Below are 24,447 nucleotides of genomic sequence, written 5' to 3'. Positions count from 1 at the left end.
TTCAGAGTATTTGAATCCAGAATGTGAACCTTTCATACCCCCTTCATAATCATCTCTAATTGGCATCATACCTCAAGGAATTGCAGTTCATTTACAAATACTAAAACTTCAATGTACCCAATACCAAAAATAATAAATAGCTGAAGGTCTAGCTCCTCAAATAAAAATAATTAAAACCTACACTTTGACTACCTTCTGTAGATTTCCACTCTCAAACCTTGCTTCGAACGTCAAAGTATTGTCATAGTTATCCACAGGTTGCTTCAGAGGTGTTCGGTTGCCCCCTACTCGGGAATACACAAAACAGGGCTCCTTGTAAGCTGATGACAGAAGAAGACCATACTATCAAACCATGTCCAGAGTACACGGATTATCCTGCATAAAGTGTGGAGCCACAGTATAACTGAAGTGTCACTAAGGATTTTAAATTTTTAAGTAATGTGACACACAGATTTGTTGAAATAGAAAGTCTAAGAGTGTTCAGACTAGAAAAGCAATGCCCAAAATAAATTCATGTATTTCTCACATTAAAAATATTTATTCTGCTTCTGATTATTATGGAGTAATTGGTCCTGAATTTGCCCTTTCAGTATAAGTAACTATAAAGCTGGACCAAAGAAAATGAGCTGTTTTCACACATCTGGATAACATATAGACTAGGACTATACAGAATGTTTGAAAAAAAAAAATCATGAAGTAAGTCCATGTCTAACCTTGGCTTTCCTCCTGGCAATACTGTCTGACTACATCTTAAGAAGGTGGCACTTAAGAATAGTAGTAGGGCAGTCTTACTGAGCTGAGGAGGCCAGACTGTTGCTTGTGGCTGCTGAAATTATGAGGCAGGACACCAGAGAGAAGAAAGCTACATAGGGCTGAAGGTTTGGCTACAGAAGTACAGAATAAGACTCAGTAAGATAAGAGAGTATTAACTGTGGGGCTGAGATATCAGATATGCCATTCTAGAATATATTGTAATTCTAAACTATCCAGAATGGAAAGACTTCTTTGAGTATCTCAGGCATTCAATCATGACTCCAGAAAGGCTGCATTTTAGGTGTAAGTACCACATCCAAGGGCAAGGACAATGACCTAGGACTAAATGACTAAGACACAATGAAAACAGATCTGCCCTTATTAAAAAAATATATAAAACCAGGGTGCCTGGGTGGCTCAGTTGGTTAAGCATCTGCCTTTGGCTCAGGTCATGATCTCAGGGCCCTGGGATTGACCTCCAGATCAGGCTTCCCACTCGTGGGGGGCTGCTTCTCCCTCTCCCTCTGCTGCTCCCCCTGTTTGTGTTCTCTCTAATAAATAAATAAAATAAAAAAATAAAACCAAAGCTGAAAGAAGCAAAGTGATCTGCCAGCAATTTAACTGCCTACCAGAACAAAATTCAGCATAATTTTTGAAAAGAACGTAATACAGACTCCTACGACATATCTTTTACAATGTCCTGCATATTAGGAAAAAATTATGAAGCATGAAGAAAATCAGGAAAAATGTGATCCATGGTCACACACACACACACACACACACACACATTCAACAAACCCCAAGATAACCCAGATGTTGGGATTAACAGAGGACTTTAAACACACACACACACACACAGAATTGAATTGAATATATGTATTTAAAGACTTAAGGGAAAAGATAGATAATGAATAAGCAGATAAAGTAATCTCAAAAAACCCCCAAACTACAAAAAAGAACCAAATGAAAATTCTAGAAATACAACAGATATTGGCGAGGATGCAGAGAAAGGGGAACCCTCTTACACTGTTGGTGGGAATGCAAGCTGGTGCAGCCACTTTGGAAAACAGTATGGAGGTTCCTCAAAAAGTTGAAAATGGAGCTACTCTATGACCCAGCAATTGCACTACTAGTATTTACCCCAAAGACACAAATGTAGTGATCCGATGGGGCACCTACAGCCCAATGTTTATAGCAGCAATGTCTACAACAGCCAAATTATGGAAAAAGCCCAAATGTCCATCGACAGATGAATGGATAAAGAAGATGTGGTATATATATATATATATATAATGGAATAGTACTCAGTCATCAAAAAAATGAAATCTTGCCATTTTCAATGACATGGATGGAACTAGAGGAGATTATGCTAAGCGAAATAAGTCAATTAGAGAAAGACAATTATCATATGATCTCACTAATATACAGAATTTAAGAAACAAAACAAAGGCTCATAGGGGAAGAGAGGAAAGAATGAAACAAGATGAAACCAGAGAGGGAGACAAACCATAAGAGACTCTCAATAATAGGAAACAAACCGAGGGTTGCTGGAGTGGAGGAGGTTGTGGGGATGGGGTAACAAGGTGATAGACATTAAGGAGGGCACGTGATATAATGAGCACTGGGTAGTATATCAGACTGATAAATACTGACCTCTACCTTTGAAGCCAGTAACAATTATATGTGAATTAACTGAATTTAAATTAAAAATAAATTTAAAAAATAAAATATATAGAATAAAAAAAAAAGAAAGATAAAGATAATGAATAAAAGCAGCCAGAGAAAGCAAACACATCACAAACAGGAGAACCATGATAGGAATTACTAATGACTTCTCATTAGGAACAACAGAGGTCAGAGGCCAATGGGATGACATCTTTAAAGGACTAAAAGATAATATGTAAAGTGTTTCAGTGTTTAGATCCATGCCTGACACATAGTAAGCACTGAATAAATTTTAGTTGTTGTTATTTAAAAAAAAGAAAAATTCTAGAAATAAAAAATACAATAATTGAAATTAAAGATTAGATGGGTTTAAGAAAAATTGAATATTGCAAAAGAAAGACTCAGTGAACTTAAAAACAAATAAATACAATTAATCCAAACTCAAGGAGAAGGAAAAAAAACATAAAGATCCACTGACATGTGGAACATAGCTAGAAATCCAGCATATGTGTAATTGGAATTCCAAAGGACAGAAGAGAATGAATAATATAGAAAAAATATGTGGCTGAAAATAATATAGAAATAATATGGCTGAAAAGTTCTCAAATTTGGGGGAAAAAAACCCAACTCTATTAACCTATGGACCCAAGAAGTTAGCAAACATCAAGCAGGATAAATATAAAGGTACCCAAATCTAGGCAGATCATAGTCAAATTGCTAAAAACATCCAGAGAGAAAAAGACACATCACACATATAGGGAACAATGATAAAAATTACGGTTGTCTTTTTATTAAAGACAATAGATGTCACAAGACAATGGCACAACATCTTTAAAGAAAAAAGTCTTGAGGGGCCCCTGTGTGGCTCAGTCAGTTAAGTGTCTGACTCTTGGTTTCGGCTCGGGTCATGGTCTCAGGGTCCTGAGGTTGAGCCCTGCGTTGGGCCCCCCTCTCAGCAGGCAGTCTGCTTCCCCTCTCTCTGTCCGTCCACCCCTCCCCCAACTTGTGCATACACACTCTCTTTCTTTCTAAAATAAATAAGTAAATCTTTTAAAAAAAATCTTTAGAAGAAAAAAATATGACCCCAGAATTCTTTCCCCCCAGTTATTTAGGGACTTCCCTCTCCTACAGCTACAGATCTGGAAACCATTTTGTCTTCTTACTCTTTCAGGACTAGAAGAAACAATGATTTTGCTCTGTTGACAGTCCTAGGTTGCTTTACCACCCCTTGTTAGTCTCCCTTAATTCTATCCACACTTTGGTAAGTGATACTTTCATTAAACTTTCTTAAATTACTCCAAGTATGCCATCCAGTTCCTGACAAGACCCTGACTGACTCACCTTAACTATTTTAATATTTTATCAGATCTTATTTAAGTTGTGTGTGGAACTCTAAGGCAGGTTAGCCGTGCAAATATTTGAAATTAAATTAAAAAAAATCAGAGATGCTTGTCTTTACCTTTTTTGTTAAAAATATGTGAGTATATGATTTCTACAATTGTTTGCTGTATAGGAAACAATCCTTGTAAATTTTTGTTTTGCCAGCCCTTTAATTGTGCAGGAGTCCCATACTTCCTTACAATGGTGCTTTAGGAGCAACGCAGTTGAGGATATAGGCTGAGACATCTATGTTTGATTATTTGCATTCTATCATAAAGCAGATAAGAGATTTTGCATTACTAGAGTTCTCAAAGTACAAATATTGATCCTGCCTGTTAAGAACACTTTCCTGAGATACCATCTTAGATGTTACTTACAGTGTGGGGTATTTCCCCCTTTGAAAGATGCAATCTCAAGAAAGTATCAAACTGGCATGAAATAAAAAGAAAATCATCTGAAAGATTTCATGAATGTGACCTATGAATAGAAAGGCAATAATAGTCGTACAACACTCCACTGGATTTATCTTTGAAAACTGATGTGAAGCATAATTCCTTCTAAATATAACTCTCCATTGTAGTGGGCAATACATTTTATTTTAAAGTAACTTTGTATAAACTGCAGTACACCTTCAAGAATATAATTAGCACTAAATACACATTTGAATCAGTCTGTAACCAAACATCTTGATGGAGACAGGGACTTCCTGGTAATGTGCAGTTTCCATTATAAACAGCAAAACAAATGTAATTAAGGGATGAATCTAGGTACCAAATTATATTTTATAGCAATGTGTCTCATTAGGTACTCACCATCTTCAGCTAGATAAACTACAGTATCTTCCTTGGAGTTTGGATAAAGGGGTTCCATCTCTAGGCCTGTTGGGGTGTACAATGGCTCAGGATAAGAAGGAGTCCAATCTGGAAAGAAAAAAGAGAAAACTTTATTTGAATACTACTTCAAAATAAAACGTGAAATTTTTATTGTATATTTTCAAGTCATTCATTGGTATATCTAGGCTAAAATTTAGTGTTTTATGCAGGGCTTAACTATCCAATAAGCTAGCTATGGATTGTTCTGTGGTGGCTGGACAGGGTTTAAGAGAAAGCAGAAGTACGCAAAGACTTTTGAGACCTAGGTCAACACTGACATGCTATTGCTTATGCCACACTTGGTTTTGCTAAAGCAAGTCACAGGCCATCCTATTTCCAGGGGTGGGGAAAAGAGGACACCTCTTGATAGAAGGGAATGGAAGATGACATTACAAAGGGTGAAGATACATGGATGAAGGATTGTGGCTATTTTTTAAATTTAGTAAAATTTACTTATTATATATAATGCAATGTACAGATCTGAATTGTATGTTCAACGAGTTCTAACAAATACATAGATGTATATTTTCTTTTATTAAAGAGAAAAATTGCTGAACCTTTTCTCAGAGTGGTTGTACAATTTTACACTCATACCAACAATGCATTAAGAGTTCCAGTTGTGGACTCTGAGAAACAAACAGAGGGGTATTTTTGAGGGGGGAGAATGGGTTAGCCCAGTGATGGGTACTAAGGAGGGCATGTTCTGCATGGAGCACTGGGTGTTATATGCAAACAATGAATCATGGAACACTACATCAAAAACTAATGACACTCTGTGTGGTGACATAACAAAAAAAATAAGTAAAAAGCAAGTTAATAGAATAAGAGTTCCAGTTGTTCTACATTCTAAAATTTTTTTAAATTTTGCCATTCTAGTGTAAAGTGGTATCTCACTGTGATTTTCATTTTCCTTTCCCATGTTTAACACTTTTGCACATTTATTAGCCGTTATATGTCTTCCTTTGAGCAATGTCTGTTCAACTCTTTTGCCCATTTTTAATTAGTTTTTATTATTGGTTTGTAGGAATTCTTCCTATAGTTTGCATACAAATTCTTTGTCAGATATGTGCTGGGAATATTAGACTGTGGCTTGCCTTTTCATTTTGTTAATTGTATCTTTTGGTGAGAAATTTAAAATTTTGATGAAGTCAAACTTATTTTCATTGTTTCTTTTTTCTTTCTGGGTCCTCTCTAGAACTGTTTTTATCCTATGATTATGAAGATATTGTACTATGTTTTCTTCAAGGAGCATTATGAGTTAATTTTTATGTTTAGTCCTGTGATCTATCTTGAATTAATTTTGTGTGTGCTGAGAGGGTAGAGGTCAAGTTTATTTTTTCTCTACATGGACACTAGGTTGTTACAGCACCAATCATTAAAAAGACTTATCCCCACCGGATTGCTCTGGTGACTTTATTAAAAATAATTTGGTCTTAAATGTGCTAGTCTATTTCCAGATTCTACTCTGAAACACTGTTTTGCCAATTATTTGTGCTCATTCTACCCATAACTCACATGGTCAGAAATAAACAAAATGTTTAAACAAAATGTTTATGAGGAATTATACTTATGAGAAGTACAAAACCAAAGAAGTATAGTTCTGAGCTTTATTACAAAGCATATAGCATTTAGATCAAGATCTATTACATTGCCAGCCCCTCAGAGGCCCCACTCATACCCCCTTCTGATCACTCGTTCCTCCTTCCCCTTGAACTATAACCATTAACCTTACCATAACACAATCGCTTCTTCATCTGCCTTTATAACTTTATAATCTGAGTACATACATATATGTGCATAAATATATCTACTACAATCTGAGTACATACATATATGTGCATAAATATATCTACGTAAGTATTGATATGAAACTATAGCTTTGTTTTGCCTATTTTTGTACTTACATAAGTTGAATTACATAATAGTCTTCTCTTTTTTCACATATTTGTGAAATCAATCCATCTTGTGGCGTGTTGCTGTAATTCATTTTTATTGCTATAGAATTTATTACATAAAAATGCTACAATCTATTTATCCACTTCTATTTATAATGGGCATTCAGGTTGTTTCAGGTTAAGGCCATCATGAACAATGGTTCTATGATAAGCTTTATACATGTTCCTTGGAACACATGTGCCCACATTTCTCTTGGTTATAGATCCTGAGGTAGGAATTCTAAATTTTAGGACATACATGGCTTCAATTTTAGTTGACAATGCAAAGCTGTCAACCAATGTACAGAATCAGCCATCAGCAGGTTATGCTCCACACGGTCATCATTGCTTACTGCTGAGCTGAAGTTAAAATGTAAAATGTAGTCTCCTCTGATTTCCATGAAACAGTACTCATCCACTGATGGATATTTGGATTGTTTCCTTTTGGCTATTAGAATAATGGTACTATATTAACACTTACATATAAGCTTTTTGGGGGGCATATGTTTAATTTCTCATCAACACATGTTATCAGATTTTGATTCTAGTTATTCCAGTGGGTATAAAGTGGTATTTCAATGTGGTATTTATTTGCATTTCCCAGATGACTAAAGATGCTGAATATCTTTTCATGTGTTTATTGGCCATGTTTATCTTTAGAGAAAGGTCTTGGCAAAAGTAGCCTAGAAAATGGAAAATTTTTAAAAAGAATAAAGTAATGGTGTGAACCAAGTTTATCACATAACAATTTATTTTAAAGCTTTAAGCTTTAAAATTCATGCCATCATATGAATAGACAAGTTAATGGATTAGAGTAAAATTCAAAATTAGACCTAGAAGTTTAGCATTAATAATTGTGGCATTTCCAATCAGTTTACAGGAAATAATTTAACAACTTTTTAAACAACTGGCTAGCTTGCTTCTTGTAGTACATTTTGAAATCAAAAAGTGTGATGTCTCCAGCTTTGTTCTTCTTTCTGAAGATTAATTTGGCTATCTGTGGCCTTTTGTGTTCCATCTGACTTTTAGAGTTGTTTTTTATTTCTCTGAAAACGCCACTGGGATTTTGATAGGGATTGCATTGTTAACACCACTGAGCTTCAGGGAAATGAAAATCAAAGCCACAGGGAGGTATCATTTCACACCTATTATGATGGTCATTATCCAAAAAACAAAAGACAAGTGTTGGCAAGGAAGTGTAGAAACTGGAACCCCTGTACACTGTTGGTGGGAATAAAAAATAGTACAACCACCGTGGAAAGCAGTGTAGAAGTTCCTCAAAAAGTTAAAAATAGAACTACCACATTATCCAGCCGTCCAACCACTGGGTATTTACCCAAAAGAACTTAAATGAGGATCTTGAAGATATATTAGATATTAGCACTCCCACATTCATTGCAGTACTATTCACAATAGCTAAGATGTGGAAACAATCTGAATGTCCACTGATGGATAAATGATACAAAGAGAATGTGCTACACACACACAGGGAGAGGGAGGGAAGGAGGGGGAGAGGGAGGGAAGGAGGGAGAGAGGGAGAGAAATATTATTCAGTTTTAAAAAAGGAAATCCTGCAATATGCAACAACATGGATGAACCCTGAGGACATTATGCTGAATGAAATAAGTCAGTCACAGAAGGACAAATACTACATGATTCCACTTATATAAAGTATCTAAAATAGTCAAACTCATAGAATCAGAAAGTGGAACAGTGGTTGCTAGGAGCAAGCGGGAGGGGAAAATGGGGAGCTACTAATCAACACATTTAAAGCTTCAATAATGCGACGAATAAGCTCTGTAACAACTTTGTGCCTCTAGTTAACAATACTGTATTGCACACTTAAAAATCTGCTGAGGGTAGACCTCATGTTAAGTACTCTTACCATAATAAAATAAATATAAAAACTAAAACAGTCAATATATATATACATAAAGATGTTCAAGGTCGCTCATAAATAAAGAATATATAAATTGAAATGCAACATATAAAACAAATGATATCAGACTGTTGAAAATCAGACAAGTAACTAAACAGTGTTTATGAGTGTATGGGAAAATAGGCCCTCTCACTGTGTAGTAAAGGATTAACTCAGCAGGCCTGGGTTGTCCAAACTCTGTATACACAAGAAAGCTTTCACCCTTGTTAAACTCCTAGAAGATAACTTCTCAGACTTTGGAATATCCTGCTTGATGAGAGTCTGTCTGTCTGTCTACTTCGGGCTTTGGGTCATACCAGATAATTTATGCCAGCAATGTGACTTATGGTAGAGGGACTTACACCACATGCTATCAATTTTAACAGGAAAGGCTAGAGACTGAGTAACTAAGGTCAGCCACATGAGTACTCCATGGAGATATGACCAGCCCCTAGAAGAAACCATAGACCCCAAAGCTTGGATGAGCTTTCCTGACTGGCAATACTTCATGTGTATTATCTCACATCATGGCTGGGAGTATTAAACACTGTCCATAAGACTACACTGGGAGGGGACAACTGGAAGCTTGTGTCTGATCTCTCCTGGACTCTATTCTATGTTCCTTTTACCTTTGCTGATTTTTTTTTAACCTTTGCTGATTTTAATCTGTATCATTTCAATGTAATAAACCATAACCATGAGTATAGCAGCTTTTGTAAATTTTTTTTGAGTTCTAGGAGTCCTTCTATAATCATTCAACCTGAGGGTAATCTTGAAGACCACCAACCACACTCATACAAACTTATGACTATACATTGTTACAGCTCCTTTTGAAGGGCAATTTGGCAGTATCCTTTTAACTAGAAACTCCAGGAATTTACTCTACGACACACACACACACACACACACACAGAGAAGGACATATATAAAAGAATGTTCATGAAGTTCTGTTTGTCAGAGCCAAAGACTGGAAACATCTAAAACTCAATGATAAGGCACCAGTTAAAGAAAGTATTGTATTCACTGAATTAAATCTAATGAACCAATTTATTTAAAAAAGAGATTGGTATATATGAGCTTATATGGAAAGACTTTCAAGGTATATGGTTGTGTAGGATAGTGTTCATTTATAGCTGACTGGAAAAGCTCTATTTTTATAGCTGGGAAAGTCTGGATATCTAGCTTTGACAGTTGGCCAAGGTAAGGACAGTAAGATTTATAATGTGCTATTTAAAGTCTGAAACTCCCCTGGTACCCATCATGGGCAGTTTGTTTACTGATGGTTTTCATTTGGCAGAATCAGACAGCCTGACTTGACCATAAGACCAGGGGGGCCTAAACACCCAGCTGAGAACTTTTGACTTAAAGTTTTCTGAAGCATATGTGTGTGTGTGTGTGTGTATACACATACATATATATATAGAGAGAGAGAGAGGGGGGGAAAGAGGGAGAGAGGCACTTCTCCCTTCCCCTCTTTCTCTATATACTAGATAATATAAAGAGAAAACTTAGTTTATAAGAATGCCTAAGTAGCATCTAATTTAAGTAAGCAATACAGTAAGTATAGACAGTTACAGTAACTATAGCCAGTTTTTAATTTTATTCACCAGTGAATGTCTAATAAGATCTCTACCTGGCAATAATGTATATGCTATCATCAACCCAAGGTGAAAAACAGTGGTAGTGAGGAGGTAATGAATAATGGAAATGTTTCTATTATTCAGGTGTGAGGACTGGGAAGATAAGGCTGCAAAACACTGAATGAAAACAAAATTTGGGACTGCATATACAGAAACATAAAAATATTCACTAAAATATGTCCTCTTTGGGTCCATAAAACATACATTAAGGGAAAGAAGCAGAAAGAGGGAAGGAGAGAAAAAAAGACAAAGGGGCACAAAGATAAAAAAAAAATAAGAGCGGAAGAGAAGTGGAAAAAAAGGGAGAAAGAAAGAAAGAGGATAAAGATACACAGAGGAGAAAAAAGATATTCGGGGGGTGTGGGGAGCAAGAGATATGGAGAAAAAAGGAGCAAGACTGCAGAACCATCTGGCATACCCTCTGTCCATGACCTCACTTTATGTATGAGTTTGAATGTGACTGGAATAGTCATGCTATTTCGAATTGCTCAGAATTACAAAATTCTGGCACATGTTTTACGTCCCCCTTTTAAGCACATGTGGCTTCTGAACACTTGAAATGTGGCTGATCTGAGCTAAAATGCAAGTGTAAATGCACACCAGATTTCATATGAAAAAAAAAGAATGCAAAATACTTTGGATAAATTTGGGTTAAATAAAATATATTTTTGAAATCAATTTCACTTGTTTCTTTTTCCTTTTTCAAATGTGGCCACTAGAAAATTTTAAATGATACATATAGCTCATGCTTTATTCCTGCTGGAATGCAATATTCTAACACCACGAGTCTCCTCATTAAAATTAAGGTTGGCAAAGTTAGTTTGCTAATATTTGAATTCCAAAAACTGCTAAGAACATACCAATATGCTGGACCTTTTCATCAATGACCTCACAGTGGTACGGCCACCGTGTAGGGCTCAGTGGACCAGAAGAAGAGACACCATATAAATCTCGTGGTTCACGAAGACGTGGCACCCATCTCCCTAGTTGATATTCCAACAGTATCTGGGTAGTTCGGGGGAAAAATGGGTCACTAATAGAGTCAGCTGAAAAAAAAATTCAAACACAATCATGAGTGATAAGCAGCAAAACCCCAATTCCTATACTTTTTAAATATATTCCTTTTTCCCTTCCAATACCATTAATTTGTATTTATGGATATCATTTTATAATTCATGCCATTTTAAAAATAAAGTTACTATTGAAATTTTATAACAGTTGATCTTCACAATAGCCAAAAAGTAGTTGTTGACCTCAGATACTATTAATTTATGCTAAATTCTCAATGCTACTCCAAAAACATTTGTTTCTTGCAGATTTTCTAGCAAACTGTCTACTGTTGAGTCTTTTTTTTTAAGATTTTATTTATTTATTTGAGAGAGAGAGACAGAGACAGCACGAGCTGGAGGAGGGACAGAGGGAAAGGGAGATGGACAAGCAGACTCCTGCGGAGCATGGAGCCTGATGCAGGGCTGGATCCCAGGACCCTGAGACTCAGGACCCTGGGATCATGACCTGAGCTGAAGTCAGATGCTTAACCGACTGAGCCACCCAGGCGCCTCTACTTAAACTTAAACACACTGAGGCAACTATTTGCCCAATGGGTTAAATACACCCCATGACCATAATTCCTTACCACCTACTAGCTCTATATCCTCAAAGGTTGCTAGAGAACTCTCAGTCACAACTTCTTCTCAGTTCTCATTCTAGGGTCAGTGTGTGACATAACCCCAAGAGCATAATACACACAAAATACAATGGGGTTGCCCCAAGTAGGTAGTGCAGAGGCCCTGTCTCTTTCAATGGGCTAGCTGTGGGGCATCAAATTGCTGTGGATAATCTCCCCTCCCTAAGCTCCTGTACCTTGTCTTTTATGATGCTACACTTTCTGGTTTTCTCCCTACTGTTCACATACTTGGTTCTCCATTTGTCTCCTCTTGCTCTACCACCTCCAAAACGTGGCTTTTTACCTAGATTTAGTTTGGGGCTATTTTTGTACAAGAGCAGATATAGCAAGTTGGACTAGGAGTCAGACAAACTGAGTTCTATTCTACCACTTTGTTTCTATACGATTTTGCATGGCTAATGCAGCCTCTTTGAACATAAATTTTACTGTATGTGAATAAGAAATAATAACACCTTCCCTTGCTACTTCTCAGGATTGTTATTTAGATCCATTTATTCAACAGACTGTTACTAAGCATCTAGTATTTCATTATGTGAACAGACCACATTTTGTCTAATTTATGGTATGACTCAAAAATGGCAAGGCAGCTATGAATTAGAAAATAAAATTAGATCCGTATCTCATACTATTCATAAATGTAAATTATAGAGAAATTAAATACCAAAATTCAAAGTATTTAAACTTAGATGATCATATTGGTGACCTTGGGGTAGGGAAGCTTAAACAGATATAAAAATAAAGAGCCACAAATAAATGATAAATTTAACATCAAAATAATTCTAAATAATAGAAGCAACATTAAAAAAGGATTACTATGAACAGGCAATTCATTATAAGAGTGACTAGAGACAAGCATATAAAATAATTCTCAATTTCTTCAGCAATAAAGGAAATGTTAGTGAAAACAGTGAGTCACCTCCTTTCTTCCAACAGATTGGCAAAATTTTAAAAAGAAAAAAAGGATGGCAAGAAGTCCATAAATTAGTACTACAAATTTTCTATGAGTATGGGTATAGATATGTGTATAAATGCAAAGAAAAAGGTCTAGAAGGATACATACCAAACTGAGAATAGTAGGTATCTCAAAAGATTTGTTTTAGGATGATGGTAAAAAAAGAAAGGAAAAGAAAAAAAAGAAAAAGAGGAAAAAAGATAAATTAAAGCCTTATTTCAATTTCAGATTACTTGTGATAGATATGTGAATTCTAAGAAGAAATATTTTAGATATACACTAAAAAAACCCTCTAAATGTATACATTTAAAAAAAATAAAGTATACATCAAGATTCCATATATATGTTCATTTGCAAATCAATCACTTAAGGAAACTATACAGGCAAACTTCATTTAAATAAAAATGTACTTCAAAACAGTGTCCATTATAACTTGAGTCATACAGTAAATTTAAAGAGCTAGTTATTTAAAGAAATGCCTATTTAAATCCTTATGTTAAGTGTATTCCTTTATAAAGTAATGACAACTTTTATTTAGTTTCATTAAATATCAGGTTTACCTAAAACCTTAAAAGTTTGAGCTCCAAAAGATTCTTATAAAAGTGGATACATTTTCTTTCCTTATCCAATATCAGAATACACTTCTATATTATTCAATCTGAATTTTTTCTAGTTTCTTCATTTTCTTATTTTTCACTGACCCTGAGTGAATACTCAAGGTCTTATCCTAAAGAGAAGGGAGAATATATGGATAAGTTCAAACCTGTTAAAAGTGCACACCGGTGGATATCTTCGCTTACAAATTTCATGAAGTTATCCTCATCCTAAAACAGGAGAGTTTTAAAATATTTTTAAAAAAACAAGTTTCCACATCCAGAAATTTTTTACATCTATTTTAGTACTTAGAATTGAGTGCTTCTTTCTATTCTGTAATGAATGAAATAAAAATCAAAGGATTATTATGGGCCACTGGTCTCAAAGTGCCCAATACTTCAAATATCCTGAAACCTTCAAGTTTTCATCCCCCTTCTTTCATTGGATACGGTCATATTAATGACTGTACGGAGGAAATACAGTTTAAAAATTCCTGGAAACCTGGCAAGACAATTTAAACTTCAATAAAGTTAACAAAAAGAAAAGCAGCACAGAAAGCCATGGACTTAAAGAGTGATACATTATTTTAGGGAGCTTATTTTGGGACCTTAACTTATATACCTGATAATTTACATTTTACTAAAATCTGAAGGAAATCTCTCATATGTACTAGAACCAGACAAACTATTTTGAAATACTGCATTTTGTTTTTCCCTTTTTCTTCCTCCATGTCCTTTCCTTTGTTACATCAGAGCCACATTAAACCTATTATGGTGATACCCAGGTTTAGAACACAGGGGATCTGGTATTACGATACATATTATGATGTAACAGAATACATATAAGTGAACATGAATTATAAAAATAAAACCTTAGTAATGATTTAATACACACTGTTAAGTAAAACTCAGAGGAGTCTTAGCCAAAATATTTTCTCAAAAATATCAATATAGGTTCTCTTTCTAGATAAGGCATACTGCACATAGTAGTATCTTGGCTTTCAAATTATTTTCCAACTTCAGTGACAAGTGGTTTAAACATCAATTGATTTTTACAACCAACTGATTTTGTAATATTTTTACTGGGAATTTATAACAAGTTTTATCTGAAATTAAGTGGGATAAAGTTGAAAAAAAACATACGGATTCATCATCACTGATTGTTCTGTCTGAATAGTCTTCCTTTTCTGAATCTTCTGACATTTCTTCCAATATCTGGCTTGAAATTTCTTTTATTATGTAGGTAGGCTGTAAAACAATTTCTAGGCAACTTATTTGACAGTTTGCTGTTTAACTTGAAGGTGTTTATTACATTAAATGAGTAACCCCAGATATATCCAATTGTGTTTAATTAACAGTGACAACAGGCTTCTCTAAAAGCTAAATTAATTAGGACACAGCTAATTAAACATTCAGCTTCAAAGATTTGAAGAAATTTTCCATTTCCATGAAAAAGAGACAAAAATCACAATAAAAGACTAATCAAGTAAATAATTTAATTGAAAAAAGAAATCTCCAGGCTACACAGCCAAATCATTTACATCCTGTATTTACATTACCACAGGGCATAGCAAGTTCAGAATGATCCTGAGGCATTTAAAAAGATCACGAATGAAAGAAAAATTATAGTTACTTACTCAGGCAATGAAATCTAACAACACAGTTTAAATTTTTTTCTGCTTAATTTTCAATTGACCAAAAGCTCAAATGACTACAATACACTTTTCTCTTTATATTTTGGTTAATATTCTGTAGATACTGTCTCTAATATTCAATTATTCTTAAATCTCAATAGCTATCAGAAGGTTATATTGGCCATGACCACTACTCCTCCCATGCAAGCATCCTCCCAAGTGGCTATTAAGACAATGGAGTAACAGAAATTCCTTGCTAAGATTCTATTATTTTTGAGAGACCAAAGGAATTTGCCAGTTTCCAATCTATTGGTTTATGCTCCTCTCTACACAGAGCAAATAACTACTAATTGCAAGAGGGAAGACCCCGCCAGTATTAAGAGACTTAAGTCTCAATCTGGGGATCACCACAATTCCAAATTTGGAAAACTTGGCATAAATCCTGATCCTATTGCCTTACACGAACACAGGCGGCACACCAGCGTGCTGACCTGCTGTAATGTAAAACCTGGGCTTCAGGAAAGCCACACACACAGATTATCTGATGGGCGCCTCCTGCGTAGCTTCCACGTCGGCGGCAGAAGAGGCAAAAGCAGACGCTTCCAAGCCCAGCCGCGCCGGGCAGGTCTGCGGGCAGGCACGGTCACTTTCTAGGTGGGGAGGACTGGGGCCTTTTAAGCCACAAGTGGTGTCGGCAAGGTGTTCCTCCCACCCTCACTTCTGGACGCGGCAGTATGGGAAGGAGCCCATTTTCTGGAACGCGCGGTCTTCCAGGCGCGCTCGCTTCCCGCAGGGGGCGTCCCGTCTGCGATGTCTTTCCCCTCTCGACCGCCTTGGCCGGGCCCTCGCCCCCGCCCCGAGTCCTCTGGCCTGGCCAGTCGTCCGTTCCCTGGCGGGAGCAGCCGTCCTACCGGAGACACCGACAGTCTAGTAGCTGGAAGCAACGCCGCTGTAGTTTAACAGCCCCAGCCACGCCCTTCGCCCCGCAAGAGGCGAGGCCACTCGTTTCCAGGGCAACGGGACCCCCCCTCGCGAGACTTCCCACAGTCCTCGGGAATCACCTAGCGACCAGCGCGGAGGAAAAGAGCCCACGCGGGATTTCGGCCGGGGGAGGGGAGAGCCCAGGGGATGACGGGAACTAGGGGCTGAGGAGCTGGGGGCGGAGAGAATCCGCAGCTGCGTTAGGGTGGAGCGCGGGGCCTGGCGGGAAAATTTAGGAGTGGGGAAGACGGAGCAGGGCTTTGTCCCTCAGGTTCTGCCCGTCGGTTGTTTGTCATGTCCTTTCTCCGAGGAGGCAACAGAGCTTACTGGTTAAGACTTGGGCTTTGTTGGTCTTCATTTGTACCCACACTGGGGGGCATTCTGCACGATTGTGTGACTATAATCATCTTTATTCAGAAAACGAAACTTCTCTCTAAATACTTGATAATCGAGTGATAGACGATACTCAAAATTCTTATCAGCTGAGAGATTCTTCAAGTAGCATAATTGTTAGCGAATGTATTGAACACCTGTTACCTTCCGAGGCGCTACGTAAATCACTTTACATGTATTGTCTTATCTAATTAAATACGTTCTTCCCATAACGGACTTAGACATTCTGGTCCGTAAGAGACTTAAAGACATTTTTCCTGAAATCATCGTGATTTCCCCCTGGCCTTTACGTCTGGTTGATAATTTAACATATTTGAAACAGCTTTCCAAGTGTAGCTGAAAAAAAGTCTTGAGCTGTTTGGTGTGTATGGGAGGAAAAATGTTTACTCTGTCTTTCTGAGTTCTTTTGGCTGGTATATTCATTAAATTGATGAGGTTCATAGGAGAAAAATAAGTTTAATTTCTTATGTGTGGACACCTCACAAGGACAGGAGAGCCTCCACGACAGGCAACTGAGGCTCATATGCTACCCCGAACTAAAGAGAAGGTGGGGCCTGGGGCTTCAAAGGGAAGGAAGACAATTCACAGGAAGGTGGGAAGAGCAAATGTTTGGTAAACAAATGTTTTGCCATGCCATGCCATGCCATGCCATGCAGAGACAGGGGACACAGAGAGGAATTTGAACAAAAACATGCCCTTGCCAAGCTCCTTCTGGCTTGCTGCACCTAGCCCATACTCTTTGTAGTTCTCTCCGGTGATACCTGTTTTCCTGGATCAGGCCCTCTTTCTAAATTCTTAGAGGCAGGTAAGGGGGAGATAAAAAGCTCTTCCTGAGTCTTTGGGCCTAGATTGTCTTCAGCTTCAAATAATCTGCATGCCAAGTGGCACATTTTGTGGATGTTAATTCTGAACCCCATCAGGTGCCTTTTATAGCTGTACTATGTTTTATGCCATACATATGCAACAAAAAGGTGACATACACAGAGAATATTTAAATGTGGAATCTAGTTTTCTGTTGGATTTTAGAGTCAGGGTTGCAACCCATAGGGTGTCAGATATATAAGGTGAAGAAGCTCCCAAGAAATTAGCTAACCAGGTTACACAAGAAATCAAAGGCAGAGCTGGGGCTTAAGTCTCATGATTTTTAGTCTAAATATTTACATGATCATATTTCAAGTACTCCTATAGAGAAAAATTATTTCAGTGCATAAATAAATAGTAATTCAACAAAACTTTGAAAATCATGATCATTTATTCTTTCATTATTTCACCTAATTTTTATTGAATGCCTACTACTTGGCAGGGATTGTTCGTTCTCCTGTAAGGCTATTGGAGGAAACCAAACAGACATTCCTCAGGGAGGTTATGGAAGAAGACAGACAAACCAATGGGAAAAAAAGAAAAACAACAACAAAAAAAACAAAACCCCACTCAGGTGATGATGATTGCTATGGAGAGAAATAAAGAAGAGAAAAATAAAGAGCCTGGGAAGTACTCCAGGTGGGTGGGCCTTGGTAGGGGTAGCGCTCATTCCTTCCCTCCCTCCCTCTCTCTCTCTCTCTTTTTTAAAGATTTATTTATTTATTCAAGGGAGGAGAGGGAAGGGGCAGAGGGAGAGGGAGAGAGAAAAGCAGACTCTGTGCTGAGTGCAGAGCCTGATGTGGGTCTCAATCCCAAGACCCTGAGATCGTGACCTGAGATGAAACTAAAAGTCAGGACGCTTAACCCGACTGAGCCACCAAGGAGCCTCCCCCACCCCTTTTTAAAGTAAACTCTACACCCAACATGGGGCTTGAGCTTACGACCCTGAGATCAAGAGTCGCATGCTCTACTGAGGAGCCAGGTGTCGCAGGGTACCTCTTTTGATAGGGTGTCCAGGGAAGCCTCTGTGACCAGGAGGCATTTGAGCAGAGACAAAAGCAAAAGGATGAGCCATGTTTATGTCCAGGGAAGACCTTGCTAGGCGGGGAAAGCAGCAAGTACAAAGGCTCTGAGAGAAGACCAGGTTATGAATTTTACTAGGCTGTACTGTTTAGGTGAAGCTTAACTGGAGTATCATTTTTAGGAAAATTTCATTAGGATTTCCTTCGTAAGTAAATTTTAAGTTGTTTCCTTAAATACCTGCTTCTTTTGAACTTTTTTTTTTTAACTTACTGTATTTCAGATGGTAGTATATAGTGAAAATTCTTTGTCTTTAAGTTAGAGCGGAAGTAAGGCCTGGAGTAAGTTTCTCCGAAGGACTTCGTCGATCTGAATTTTTGTTTCCCTTCCCTATTATCTTATCTGAGCAGTTCACAGGACAGACTCCTTATATACACAGCTTTGGCTTCTTGACAAGGCAACTTTACTTCAGCAGCAACTTTCCCTTGTCCTATTTTTTTGTGACTTTATTTAGTCTAAGCCTGCAGTATAAAAGGCATTATAATAAAAGTAAGAAAAGAGGAAAAGGAAAACCAAAACAATACTCCAAAGAGCACAATGACTAGTGTGGGAATCAGGAGGAAAATTTACTTTAGCAACATGCCCAAATGTAAGTTGTGTTAGGAATGTAAGTTATTTTGTGGAAGTATATCACTTGGACTTTGTTGAGCAGAGACTTAAATACAGTGACTAGGGCAATCAGAGTTATTTATGACATCACAGAATTTAGTGGTTATGTGGCTGTCGAGGTCTTGTCACAGTTTGGCTGAGGAAGCCATAGTAGGTCCTAGGAGTCCTGTGGTCCTCTAGTATACCCATCTTGGCTTTCCTCAGACTATCTGGGTCTAGAATGTCCTGCTATAGGGTCAAACCTCTCAAACTGTTTCCAAGTTCAAACCTTGAGGTTTTTTGTTTTTTTTTTGTAGCTTTTATTTATTTATCTGACAGAGAGAGGGAACACAAGCAGGGGGAGTGGGAGAGGGAGAAACAGGCTTCCTGCTGAGCAGGGAGCCCGATCTGGGGCTCGGTCCCAGGACCCTGGGATCATGACCTGAACCGAAGGCAGACACTTAACGACTGAGCCACCCAGGCGCCCCTAAACCTTGAGATTTTTAAAAAAGATTTATTTATTTTGAAAGAGAGAGAAAGAGAGAATGTGCATGGTGGGGAGGGGCAGAGGGAGAGGGAGAAAAGAATCCCAAGCAGACTCCCCGCTGAGCTTGGAGCCCGCCGAGGGGCTTGATCCCAGGACCCTGAGATCATGACCTGAGCCCAAATCAAGAGTCGGATGCTTAACTGACCGAGCCACCCAGGAGCCCCTCAAACCTTGAGACTTGTCTCAGCCAATTAACTAACCAAGACTCAGCTCAAGGGTCATCCCCATAGTGAAGTCCTTTCTAATCCCTCTATCACTGGTATAAGTAGTTTGTATTGTTAGTTTGTATAATGTGTCTAAATCGGGGGACTATAGTAAAGCATTATTCTCCTAAACACTTGGAAATGAGGTTAGTAAGAATGCCCCCTGCCTACCTAACAAATAATGGAGAGGATAAATCACCTCAAAAGAGAAAGAATGTTCAGTGTGAAGTCTCATGACAAAAACCATGAAATGGTCCTCCCCGCCGGCAACCCTCACCAAATACCTGCCCCTGAACTGTGCAACAATGAAGTCCCCTTTCCCACGGAGGACATGTTGCCAGATTCCACAACTTTCTAGCCACTTTCAGCTACTAAAACACTAAAACTTTTGGTTTTTAAGATTTTACTCTGAAATTTGGTATCAAGTACATTTTAAATGTCAGTTTCAAACTGGAATCAAAGCCTTCTTCCTCCTTACCCTCCAGACAGCCTAGATCTACCCCTAGCTCTGGTGGCTTGGGAAGTGGGAGTGAGTTGGTGTTTTGCTATTTGCATTCATCCTGGCTTCCTTCTACGTGCCAGTCCTTGTTATGTTAGGATGAGCAGGGGCTGGGGAGGAAAAGGGCAAAAGTCTCTTTAACTGGGCCAAATTGTAGTCTACACAGTTGGTCTCAAGTGCTGTTCTTGCTCTTTGTGGGCTTCATGAGGGTGGTGACTCGGAACTTTCTTCAAGGCAAGCTCGAAGCCTTTCTTCAAAGCATTAACAATCTCTTGTGAGAGACTGTGGGGAATCCTTGTGAGGAGTGTTGGCTCAGAGGCCAACTGCCTGGGCTCAAATATTCTGCCACTTAATAGCTGTATGATCTTAAGTCTTTATCTTATTTTATTTTATTATTTATTTATTTATTTATTTATTTATTTATTTATTTATTTATTTATTTGTTTTTAGAGAGTGAGTGTGTGTGTGCGCATGCGGGAAGGGACAGAGGAAGAGGGAGAGAGAGAGAATCCCAAGCAGGCTCCAACTCGGGGCTTGACCTCACGACCTTGAGATCATGACCTGAGCTGAAATCAAGAGTCAGACGCTTAACCTTAAGACTGAGCCACCCAGGTGCCCCTTGAGCAAATTCTTTAACTTCTCTGTGCCTCAATTTATTTACATGTAGGGTGTGGATAATACAGTACTACGGAAGGTCCCCAACTTATGCTGGTTCAACTTATGATTTTTCAATTTTACAATGGTATGAATTGCAAAAGCAATATGAATTCCGTAGAAACCATACTTGGAATTTTGACTTTGGATCTTTTCCTGGGTTAGCCACATGCAGGATGATCCTCTCTCAGAATGCTGGGCAGTATGGTAGGGTGCCACAGCTCCCAGTCAGCCACGCAATCATGAGGACAAACAACTAATATACTTACAACCCTTCTGTTTTTTCACTTTCAGTACAATATTCAATAAATTAGGGACGCCTGGGTGACTCAGTCAGTAAGCATCTGCCTTCGGCTCAGGTCATGATCCCAGGGTCCTGGGATCGAGCCCCACATCGGGCTCCTTGCTCAGCGGGAAGCCTGCTTCTCCCTCTCCCACTCCCCCTGCTTGTGTTCCCTCTCTCGCTGTATCTCTGTCAAATAAATAAATAAAATCTTTAAAAAAAATTCAACAAGTTATATGAGATATTCAACACTTTATTATCAAATAAGCTTTGTTAGATAATTTGCCCAACTGTAGGCTAATATCAGCGTAGGCTAATATACGTTTAAGGCAGGCTAGGCTAAGCTATGATGTTTAGTTGGTTAGGTGTATTAAATGCATTTTTGACTTAGGATCTTTTCAACTTACAGTGGGTTTATTGGGGTGTGACCCTATCGTAAGTCAAGAGAGATGTGTGGTGCCTATCTTGTAGGGTTGTGGTGAGGCTTAAATGAGTGAATAACATGTAAAGTGCTTAGAAAGTGCCTGGAATATGGGAAGGACCCAATAAAATGTTAGCTGTCGTTAACATTTGACCAGCAGACCTCCAACTGGTGACGATGATACCATACCACTCTGATACCTGGGCATCTACTTGCCTTGCTGTGGTGATCCCTGCATGATGACAGAGTGTCATCCCTGACCCAGTGTCATCTTCACAAGCAGCTCTAGGACTGGTGGGAACATATGGGACCTATCTGTCTACTATACATTGGCACAGTGCTGTCCTATCTGGCCTGTTTTTTTCAATTCGCTTTTCTGTGAGCTAGGGAGCATGGAGACAAATTAGCCAACTCCTGGCTAGGCAGCCATCCAACAGGAAACAAAATGCCAGGCTCCCCTTCAGTCAGACACCTCTAGTCCTCAGGGATTCTCTTGGCTGCCCCCTCTCTCAGAAATAGCACCTTAGCTCACAGAAGGATAATGCTGCTCACAGAAGCCCAGTGTTCTCATGAGAGCAATTTCTCATTGCAAACTAGTATGCTGCCATTCTGACTTTACGTAGTATATTGGGTTTCTGAGCTTGGTTAATTTGCTAGTACAGCCATAAAAGAATAAAAAATAGATTCCTTCTCTGGATGCTGACCAAATCGTTTTTCAGGCTATAAAACTTAATAGCAGAGCTTGAACTGAGGCATGTTAATGCCACCCACCTGGCCTTCTTAGGAGCCACTGGCCACCTGTGTCCCAGAAGTACCCTTTTGAATTTCTTTTAGACAACTCTGTCCTCCAGGCCTCTGTTATGCCCCTTAATGCACCCCTGTCACAATATCGACACTCTACTGCATTTAGTCTACTCATTTCTGTGTCCTACTATTTAATATCAAAGCCCCTTAAGGGCAGGGGGCTGGGCTTTTAGTTATCTTTTGTATCTCTAGTGCCTAATGTTGATGGGTATCTGTAGGTCTTCAAAAAATATGTATAAAAAATGTGCTGAGTGTTTAGCATGTGAAAGGTAGAGTGCTGAGAACCAAGGGTGCAAGGTGGTGTAAGACCTGGAGGTACGTGCACTCTGGTGGAGCAGGCAGGCCCTTTTGAGTTGAGGTTTCTTCCGCTGTGCAACTACAACACTTGGTGCAAATCTCTGCTTAGGATTCACCAGAGAGTGATCTCAACATCTAGTTTTCTCTAATAGTTTCTGAGCCTTTGGAAGGGAAGGTCTGAGCCTCCTCTTTGCATTCTGGTTGCCTAGTCCAGTGCCTGATGGTCACAAGGCAGGCACTCTACAGGCATACTAAATCATTAACAAGAATAAAGGTTCAGATAAACGTGGGTGTGCTGGGGTAAGTTTTCTTAGATGAGGTGGACTCACACTCGGTTTCAGTGAACTTAGGAAGGGGAAAAAAAAATAAGGCTGATATATTAGGTAAGGGACAACATGGGAGCACAGATCAGAATGTACATTGTATCTTCTGGAGAGATTTTGGGTGAAAATATTCAGCAACTAATTGGAAACATAGGCCTGGTGGTCATAAGGGATGTCAGTTTCCAAGACGTATTCTTGGGGAAAATGGAACCTGTCTATAATCAGCTAATGCTGCTGACCCATGGGACCAGGGGGTTAAGAGTGCAGACTCTGGAACCAGAATACTTAGCTGTATGACCTTGGGTAAGTTACTTAACCTCTCTGGGTCTCAGTTTCCTTACAAAATGGAGAGAGTAACAGCACCTATCTGCTAAAATTGATGTAAGGATTAAGACAGTTTATATATAAAGCACCATTGTTCTATCATAGCAAGTGATCTCCTTCTGTTTTCAGTGAGGATTGTTGGAGTGCACATTTCCACACAGAGCCTAGAGTGAGACCTTGCTACTTGAAATGTGTTCCCCAATGCAGCAGTAGCCAATGAAGCATCACTGGAGAACCTATTAGAAATGCAGAATCTTAAGCCCCTCCCACTCCTTCTGTATCTGAACCTGCATTTTACAATTAGGTATTTGAATAACAAAGGGGTATTATACAACTCAACTCTAGACCTACTGAATAAGAATCTCCTGGGACTGGAACCTACATAGTTCCATGATTTCTACCATTGATTCTGATGTTCACCAAGGATTTAGAAACCCCAGTGCACTTAGGACAGTGGATTTCCATCATCTGAAAAAACTCAAAGCACCTGTGTTGCTAAACTTGGCAGGCACCAGACATACAAAATACAGCATCTGTTCTAAGACAAGTAGGTTTGCATGGAAGAAAGCCAGGTAAAGTTAAAAACGAGCTAAGAAATTAATCTTGTGTTCCGTATGATTATAGTTCTTTTTAGTACATTCCGTAAGAGTTTATTGAATGAATGTTCTTTATCCAGGCAGAAATGACCAGTTGGGCCTTCTACAACCTATTTTAATGAGACATTTTTTGGAAATCCTATTTCAAGGTAGCAAAAGCCAGTATCACTAAAAGCATACCTTGACAAAACTCTGCTAACAAATCTGTATTAGAGTAAAGCAAGAGACCAACCATCCTCATGGAGCTGAAATGCAGGACTGAGGTGATACAGTAATTGTAAATCTGGCAACAAAAATGTTACAAAACAAATTAACCTCTCAGAACTCTAAAAACTCTACTACAAAACTTGACAGCAGTACATCTGGCAGAGCGTTTATAAATTGGGTTGCTCATGAAATCATCATACCACTTACCAAGCACCATTATGGGTGGTGCACTGGGTATACTGCTGGGGGTACAAAATATAAGACATTTTTTTTTCTCTGATTACCCCAAAATGAAATATTTTCTCCTCCCTCTAAACACTGACAATCATGTACTACATAATTCTTTGACAGTTATGTA

At 38.4% G+C, this 24,447-nt stretch overlaps 1 protein-coding gene and 1 long non-coding RNA gene across 5 annotated transcripts in view; one reads left to right on the top strand and one right to left on the bottom strand.

The window, feature by feature from the left end:
• Nucleotides 1-16,608, bottom strand: part of AGBL3 (ATP/GTP binding protein like 3) — a 56,690-nt gene extending 40,082 nt beyond the window's left edge. For 3 of the 4 annotated variants that reach the window (XR_004682112.1, XM_035021154.1, XM_035021153.1), the window contains exons 1-4: nt 14,538-16,608; nt 13,565-13,625; nt 11,023-11,208; nt 4,611-4,718 (exon numbers count right to left, since the gene is read on the bottom strand). Coding sequence is in view for 3 of the 4 variants with exons in the window: in XM_035021154.1 (XP_034877045.1) it covers nt 4,611-4,718; nt 11,023-11,208; nt 13,565-13,625; nt 14,538-14,597 (415 nt within the window). In the remaining variant the exon portion in view is untranslated. Of the gene's footprint in view, nt 1-181; nt 321-4,610; nt 4,719-11,022; nt 11,209-13,564; nt 13,626-14,537 lie in introns of all 4 variants that reach the window. The other variant, XM_035021155.1, reaches the window with a different exon arrangement.
• The window catches only part of LOC118021120, an 89,012-nt gene that overhangs the window by 57,661 nt on the left and 6,904 nt on the right, over nt 1-24,447 (top strand). The gene's annotated exons all lie outside the window — the stretch shown is intronic.

The sequence above is a fragment of the Mirounga leonina genome, unplaced genomic scaffold (assembly GCF_011800145.1).
Source record: "Mirounga leonina isolate KUSES-001 unplaced genomic scaffold, KU_Mleo_1.0 Mir_174, whole genome shotgun sequence".
NCBI classification, from domain to species: Eukaryota; Metazoa; Chordata; class Mammalia; order Carnivora; family Phocidae; genus Mirounga; species Mirounga leonina.
This window is presented reverse-complemented; position numbering and strand designations above follow the sequence as displayed.